The 8,270-nt window shown below is 40.4% G+C and overlaps 1 protein-coding gene across 2 annotated transcripts; it reads right to left on the reverse strand.

Moving 5' to 3' along the window:
* Positions 1–1,073: 1,073 nt before the first annotated feature.
* On the reverse strand, positions 1,074–7,299 carry csrp3 (cysteine and glycine-rich protein 3 (cardiac LIM protein)). Of its 2 annotated transcripts, none has more exons than XM_020655282.3 (6): positions 7,189–7,299; positions 6,001–6,112; positions 3,879–4,050; positions 2,727–2,856; positions 2,167–2,260; positions 1,074–1,386 (listed from the first exon to the last, which is right to left on the reverse strand). In XM_020655282.3, exons 2-6 carry the CDS (start codon positions 6,110–6,112, stop codon positions 1,313–1,315), a joined length of 582 nt encoding a protein of 193 aa, XP_020510938.1. In that variant the 5' UTR covers positions 7,189–7,299; the 3' UTR covers positions 1,074–1,312. The 2 variants fall into 2 exon arrangements, with proteins under 2 accessions (XP_020510938.1, XP_065808456.1); XM_065952384.1 differs by lacking the exon at positions 7,189–7,299 and adding an exon at positions 6,576–6,595.
* Positions 7,300–8,270: the final 971 nt, after the last annotated feature.

Here is an 8,270-nt window from a genome sequence, read left to right on the forward strand (position 1 = left end):
GTAAATTAACTTATTTGTGCATCATTGTTTAATAACTACTATAAAAAGAGAGTGCTTTAGCTTGAGGGTACTTGTGATAGAGTTTATTATGTGTATTACAAATATTATGATGACCTCTATTATGACACATTTAATGAGTAACGTATTGGATGTACTGGATACTTAAATCAGGAAAGTGAGAATTTTTTTCACTTCATTTTTCTTCCAAAACCTCCAAAGGAAAATATATTCAAATGTATTAATTAAGGAAGCCATTTAAATCAAATTGTAGGTTTTGTTTGATACGTTTAAAAGTGATTAGAGGGTAGAGCAATCTTCTCTCGGAGTGACTTTTACTCTGTATGTTCCCTCCTCTTCTAATTTAATAATGTGAGATAACCGCTCCAATTTTAGTTCGACAAAAACATCTAATCCAAACCAGCTCTGCATGAGTGCTCACACGTAATTGTTTGGGATGAATTTACACCGTGGGTTTGTTAATCACGATTTACATTGATTGCACTATTTAATTATTTCACTGAATTATTTATAAATGCAAATACGATTATTTTAATAATTGGCTATAACGAGATGAGGCAATGCAAATTGTCTTCTCACAGCAGGAGGAAACAGTGTAACAGAACTAAGTTTATTTATATGCAGGGTTTGGCAAGTTTCTTATCATTTTAATCATCAAAACAATCAGATCTGACAATAATATTTTTCTGTAATCTGCTTTTTGTCGTAGATAAGATTTTTTTCTGTATCTGTTATAGAAAAAGGGTTAGTCAAAGACATGAACACTGAGTTTACGTTATCACTCTTGTCCTTTTTTGTGGATAGATTTCCAAGGAAACTAGGTCAGAGGCTTTCCTTGCTCTTGCGCAGGTTTGACTTCTCTCCTGCAGAGCCCAGATCACCTTCTCTATGCAGAGTTTAGTCTTCATGTCATGTTTTTGTTTTTGAATGAAGAGCTCAGTTATGGGTGTCTCTGTCATTCAGATTTTGTTTACTGGGGGGAACGTAATACCTTCATTCTTTTTATTTATTGATATAATACATTTTTGGGGGAAATGAACTCCATTCAGAAACCATTTTAAGGTAACAAAATAGTTTTATTGTGTAGCATGCCACATTTTAATCAAACATTCAAAACAATAGCAACCTTAAACCTTGTTTGACTCTTCTGTTACTTTTCTGTGCCAGCATTTCAACACTAGTATGGCGCTTTTCAGGTGAAAGAAATATCATCCATTGTGAAGGTTAAGAGCTGGGACTTCATAGAAAAAGCTACCGTGTGAAACACTAAGTTTGTATGTTTTCATACTGGTGTTCACTGCCGCTCCTCCAACATGGCCTCGTTCCCCAGTCCGAATCCTTTTGGGCCAAAGTTCTTGGCGTAGCAGACTGAAGAAAAAAATGAGAAACAAAGCTGTGTAACTATTAAACGAATCTGATATGTGTGTGGAGTGTGTGCATATACTGCTACATTGGGGTTGTGATCTTGGGTTTGTTGGAGTTCTTTAAAGCAGTGTTTCTCAACTGGTCTCTTCAGGACCCCCCACCAACTCCTTAATAAAAATATTGTGACCCAAATGTCTGATGTTTTACAACCAATGAGATATGTTTAATTAGAAATGGAAAATTTTGGACCTCGGATAGAACAAAACAATGTTGTAAACGTTTTTCTGGGTACACATTTGTGACCCACTGAAATCGGCTCCATGAACTTCTTTTGGGTCCCGACCAGCTGAGCTGGTGTTAAAGGATATATTTGGCAATTCATAACTTTTCAGTTGAGCTTCAGAGTTATATTTGAGGGTTCAGACTTGGATTAAAAAAAGGTCAGAATATGTTTAGGCTGAAGTACAAATACCTGTGTGTGTTGTGTGTGTGGGTTTTAATGACATGACAATAAGTAAGTCCACTCAAAATGTGGGGTCCACAAAATGTTATGGGGATTCATTAAAAAAAAAGGGGGGGGGGGGGGTCCCAGTGATGCTCTGCCCAACTGGATTATATATTTTTTATATTTATTTTTTTCAGTGCTGTACAAGCTCCAGAAAGAGGTGTGTGTGTGTGTGTGTGTGTGTGTGTGTGTGTGTGTGTGTGTGTGTGTGTGTGTGTGTGTGTGTGTGTGTGTGTGTGTGTGTGTGTGTGTGTGTGTGTGTGTGTGTGTGTGTGTACCTTTACAGTACAGCTCTCCATCCTTGTCTGTCACTGTCGTTGACTCCAGACTTTTCCCACAAAGGAGGCAGCGGAAACAGGTCTTATGCCAGGGCTAGGAGGGCACACAAACACATGCTCAGAAAACATGTTCTAATGAAAATAAACAAAAGTAAAGTTAATATAAAACTAACTATCCTGTAAATTTGTAAACGTCCCTTTGTTCAGGATGAGTCGTCAGACATTTGAAACATTTTGAAGGAAGAGAAAATACAGTCTTTTTAATATATATTTAAATGAACATTTAACACGGGAAGGCTGGATTCAAACCAGGAAAATGTATTTTCATGTCTGGGACTTTAGGTATTCGACTTTAAGGCTTTAAGACGGCAAATTAAGGGGTAGTCATTTTTGGTCTCATAATATTTTAAGAATTAAACAAATCATTTGTAGATGTTTCTCTATTGGGGCAACAGGAACCAACTGAATATCAAAATTACTATATACAAGAGATTGACTATAGCAAGTGACAAATCCCAGAATAAGAACTAGCACAGTTTTTAAGGCTAGATGGGCTTTACCTTTCCTGCTCCCATCACCTTCTCCGCTGCATACACGGCTTTAGAGCAGCGAGGACAGCGGTCCGAACTACCAAACTTCTGGGAAATTTTACTGCCGTTGGAGCTTGAATTGGCTGGTCGTGGTTTAGATCTAGAAAAAAGAAAACACTCTGCTGTTCACTGGGGTGTGATTTGTTTACCTGTGGTGGAAATCACTTATTAAATGTCAAAAAAAACATTTCAGGTACATACATTGTTTCTGTTGCTGTAATTGTTTTTCTCAAAAAACGACAGTGCGCCTTATAATCCGGAGCGCCTTATATATGGATCAATTGGTTAATTGGTTGATCCATACTGGTTGTACACGGCGCTCAAGGCGCTCTGTCAAAATGTTTCAGTATGAAAAACCAATAAAAACAATTTAATAATAATAAAATGTTTCAGTACGACTGGTAAACTACAAAGCCGCACCGCTTGCAGCATTACGGCTACCGTAGTCAGTAAACACCGGTACTGTGAAGCTCACTTGCTCAACTCAACTTGAACAATGTTGAGTTATGCACTAACGTTTGAATTAGCGGTATCAGACTGTGTTTCTTTTACGTGTTTACAACTGAACAAGGCTGGGAGATATTGTGAATATGCACATTAACGTTTGAACAACGTTGAGTTATTGTGAATGCACTAACGTTTGATTTAGTGGTATCAGACTGTTTCTGTTACGTGTTTACTGAATCAGGGGAAAGTTCCCCTCCACGTTTGGGAGAAGAGTGAACAAGGCTGGGAGATATTGTTAATATGCACATTAACGTTTGAACATCGTTACCATGGGAGTGAACAGAGTTGTCAGAACGCTTAATAAAGTTTGACTTTATCTGACTGTTTTGTTGACATTCCCTTTAGCACAGCTCCATCTAGTGGATGCATAACGCAACCCCAGTCAAACATTTGACTGCAGTATCTTCTATTCTATGCGCCTTATAATCCGGTGCGCCCTATATATGAAAACAGTTCTAAAATAGGCCATTCATTGAAGGTGCGCCTTATAATCCGGTGCGCTTTATAGTGCGGAAAATACGGTACTTAAGTTAAAGAAATGTGATTCCAGTGAGATTTCCCTATGAACAAAGTCCAAACTGTGCCTTTGTTTCCAACAAAAACATCAATACATACTCATTAGACTGGAGGTCCAAGTTTTGTCCTGGAGGATCAGAACTCAGCGCTCCGGCTCCCTGCCCATATCCGTAGCCTTTTGGCCCATATTTCTTGCCATAGCAGGACTTGCAGTAAATCTCAGACTCGTGTGCTGCGACTGTGGTGCTGTCCAGACCTTTTCTGCAGCTCACTGTGTGAAAGAAAACAAAGAATGACACATTTTATGGGGTTCAACTTGTAACATAAACATATAACCAAACTTGACAATTTCTCCTAGCTTTAATATGTACTTCATTTGTGAAAAAACTTGCAGTCAGAATGTCAGTGTCAATTAATTCCTTTACAAAAACATTTTTCTGTGTCAGTTGAATTCTGACCTTTACTTCTGTCCTCTTGTATGGAGTTACATTTGTGCCGAAAAAATGTCAAATGCACTCCTTGTGTATTGAATATTTGTAAAAACACAGTCACTGTCTGTCTGTCTGTTCAGAGGTGCTGCTTGTCAACAGACAAGGCAGGCAACTGCTCAGGGCCCCAGACCAGTAGGGGGCCCCTGAGCGATCACAAACTTAAACCAAAGCAGTGGCCCAAAATGTGCAACGACAGTAGGAAACCTCCCCTAAGAGGGCACCATCTGACAGCACTCACTCCTGTTGCCCTGCTAAGCGTCGCATACATTATGGCTCTTAAAACCAAAGTTCGACAGTGAAAGTCAACAAACAAAAATGCAGAGGAATTACTCGTCTTTAGGAGAGAGAAGAGGAAGAGGAGTAAGCGTTGGGGGATGATATCCGGTCTACAGACTCTAGAATCGCCGCTGTGTCTTTCTTCTTGTTCCAAACACAAGTAAAACTAGAATAGCCATTAAGTCAACTGAAGCAGAGCACATCTGACACTACTTTGGTACAAATACAGCGCCATACGTTTGAAACAGTTGTCGTCTGGCCATGAGGTCTGGTGAACTGGTTTCAGTGGGAGTGTCAGGATTGAGTAATGGAGGTTAAATTAAGCTTCCACCTTGCTGCTTTTATCAGTCATCAGGGGCATTACACTTAGCCAGATGTCTTGTGTTTCTATTTCTGGAGGGCAGGAGAGGGTGAGGTGAACGTTCGGGAAGAGATGTACAGTTACAGATGGATGAGCTTATCACTGAGGCCTTTCAGAGCTCCCACTGGAACAATCACACACACTCATATTCAGCCAAATGGAAAGTGTTTGTGTTTGTGCAGAGGACAGAGAGCCTGTATGATGTGTCCGCTGTGTGGTTTCCCCGGGTTAGAGAGGGCATGGGGAGCTGGTTATGGCCTAAAGATCGCTGGCTGTTTAACGACACACAACTCAAATTCAGGTCAGGGCGTCAGGACCAAACAGGAGATCAGAAGAGAAACTCAGCCAGGCTGGTACACCCAAAAAGTCAGCATCCAACTTTGCAAGAGATGAGGAAAAGCCATTTCATGGAGAAAATATGTGTATTCACATGGACAATATGGTGAGTGGGTAAACCCTAGTGAAAAGAGTAGCAGGAGAAGGTTTAGAAGTATAAGAATAAAGAACAGAGGAGTGAAAAAATGTAAATAAGGCAGAGAAAGAGAGAAAAAAAGAAGGATAAATGGCAAACAAGAATAGTGAAATCAAAAAGGGAAAACAAGGAAGGACAAAAAGAAAGATGGCAACAAAGAGAGTAAGAATTAAAGAAGAATATCAAAAAATAAAAAGTGCCAAGAAGGTGAAGAAAGAAGGAGGCGAGTTCGAAAAACAAAGAGACACAAGGCAGCAAAAAAACAAGATAAGCGGCGCTGGTGGCGCAGTGGTTAGTGCGCGCGCCCCATGTATGGAGGCTGTGGTCCTCCAGGCGGGCGTCTCAGGTTTGAATCCCACCTGTGGCTCCTTTCTCGCATGTCAATCCCCAGCTGTCTCTCTCCCTGATTTCCAACTCTATCCACTGTCCTATCTCTTCAATAAAGGCACAAAAAGCCCAAAAATAAATCTTGGAAAAAAAAAAAAAAGACAAGATAAACATAAATGAATAAAGAACTATTAAAAAAAACAGTGTTAATATAGACAATAGATACAATAGAAAATGAGAGAGAAAGGAGGAAAAAGAAAGTTATGGCGCAGTAAGAAGAAGATGAGTGCTCACTGCACATGAAACAGGTCTTATGGAAGCTCCTCCCGTTGCACTGGATCTCCTCGGCATGATACACCGTCTTCTCACAGGCGGCACACTTCGCACCTCCTCCCCAGTTTGGCATCTAAGACACAGAAAAAGAGACGCACTTCAAATGCTGCTTTAATAATACATCTGTATGTACAAGATGAATCTGCAGATCATTCAATCAATCAGAAATCAACAGAGAGCCACGTGTTGTCTTCATATGCTGGTTTTTGTCTCAACAACTCACAGACATTCGCTTTGAAATAACACAAAACGTTGACATTGTAGAGCTGGAATCTAATTGACATTTGGATTTTTTAAAGATATGAATCAAGGTGGGCCTGATACTTCCTATTTGTTGCTTTTACATTAAGGTTGATTTCATTTGAGCATTTATTATTTTTTCAATTCCATAACGCAATCAACAGATTTTTTTTCTGGGATCAAGAACAGAAATGTGCATCAGTAGTTTTGCAGGTGGTAGGTCAGACATTTAGTGCTGAGATTCACTAGGTTTGTATTATATTTTTAAGTTGATGAAGGCCAAATTGGGTCCTCACCTCTGGGTCGTCTTCTTGCAGTACACACTATTTGAACCGTTTTGACATTAATCAATCAACAGAGTATCTCTTACATCTAATCTTTGCAGTTTTGAGATGACTTGATCTCGATCTTTTCTGTTTTAATAGTCTGGTAAAATACTGTCATTTCTTAAAAATGAAGAAAACAAAGCTTCAAATGTCCTCACGACTCCGTCTGTCGGCTCCACTAAAAGCCAGTAGGTGTGTCAGAGCTGCTCTGTCTGTCCTTCTGTCTGACATTCCAGTTTCATATCAGTCTGCCCACTACCACCTCACAGGACTGGTATGTGATGTGTCCCAAGAATAGAGGCTTTACTGGGACATCAGACAGACAAAAGACGAGCTGCCAACCATCACACAATACTGGGACTTTCTGGATTGCAATGAGACCAATCAGAAATCAAACGCTGAATCCACTCCTGATATTTGTGTTCATGTTGAAAGAATCCTGTTAAATTAAATGTAATACCGCCTGTAACAACTAAAATCCTGATCACAGATCAACCAAATTACATAGTTATAGTTATCGTAGTTATACCCCTAAAAAAACCAACATGAAGACTTCACTCAAACAGTGTAAATGAGTTCTTACCTTGTATCCAAGTCTGTCTGCGCTGTTAAAAACGTGGCAGTGAACACTTCCCTGGCCGCTTAAATACCATCCATCTCGCCATCACCAGGGTCCATCAGTGACGCTCCAGTGAAACTATCCTCCTAAAATAACTTGTGACGGAGCGGAGCCCTCTGACCCTCCATCAGCGGCTGAAAGAGGCCTGAACATCAGCCTCTCATGCATTTGTTCTGTGCTCACAGACAGACACGGGACACTCTGACCATCTTTGAACCCCCACCCTCCACCCCCCCACCCCCTGTGTTGGGCAGCTGCACACAGAGAGGCACGGCCTGGCATATAATACAGGATTAAGTACAAACATGATGAGGACTCAAACAATACAGCTGACAACGGCTCGTGTGAATGTTAATACACCTATTCACTCTGAGGCAGATATTCCACCAGAGGAGAGGACATGTTGGTACTTAAATCAAAATGTTTTTCAACTCATGCCAGTAATGTGTTTAAGACAGCAAGCCAAATTCAAATTATATTGACTAGAATTTCACTTAAAAGCAGAGCAGAAACAATTAAGGATTAGTTGTCAGCTGTAGATTATTAGACAACTATTTGGAAATCTTGTATATGGTTCAAAATAATAATCACAACCTTTGTGATTAAAAATACTTGAAGAGTTTTAAGTTAGCATCCATATATTGATGCCAACAGCAGGGGCGGCTGTGAGTTGGTAGAGTTGGTCGTCTCTAAACACAAAGGTTGAGGGTTCGATCCCCAGCTCCTGCAGCCACATGTCTGATGTGTCCTTGGGCAAGACACTTAACCCCAAGTTGCTCTCGCTGCTTCGTCGGCGGCGTGTGAATGTGTATGAATGGGATTATTTAATACTGATGGTCACTGACCACAGCAGCCTCTGGCATCAGTGTGTGAATGTGTAGGTGTGACCTGCACGCTGTTTAAAAGCTTTGAGTAGTCAGAAGACTAGAAAAGCGCCCTACAAGCTCGAGTCCATTGACCATTACTACAGTCCTCCAAGTGGACGGCCCAAGTTTGAATCCGACCTGTTGCTCCTTTTCCCACACGGCGTTCCCCACTCTCTCTCT

The sequence above is a fragment of the Labrus bergylta genome, chromosome 3 (assembly GCF_963930695.1).
Source record: "Labrus bergylta chromosome 3, fLabBer1.1, whole genome shotgun sequence".
NCBI classification, from domain to species: Eukaryota; Metazoa; Chordata; class Actinopteri; order Labriformes; family Labridae; genus Labrus; species Labrus bergylta.

Bases quoted from the DNA above. Each gene is read 5' to 3' on its own strand.
- csrp3 (XM_020655282.3), bottom strand. From the start codon at position 6,112: ATGCCAAACTGGGGAGGAGGTGCGAAGTGTGCCGCCTGTGAGAAGACG. The intron at 4,051-6,000 runs GTGAGCACTCAT...TCTTTCACACAG, and splicing joins TAAGACCTGTTTCATGTGCA to TGAGCTGCAGAAAAGGTCTG. The intron at 2,261-2,726 runs GTAAAGCCCATC...GTGCCCTCCTAG, and splicing joins AGGTGATGGGAGCAGGAAAG to CCCTGGCATAAGACCTGTTT.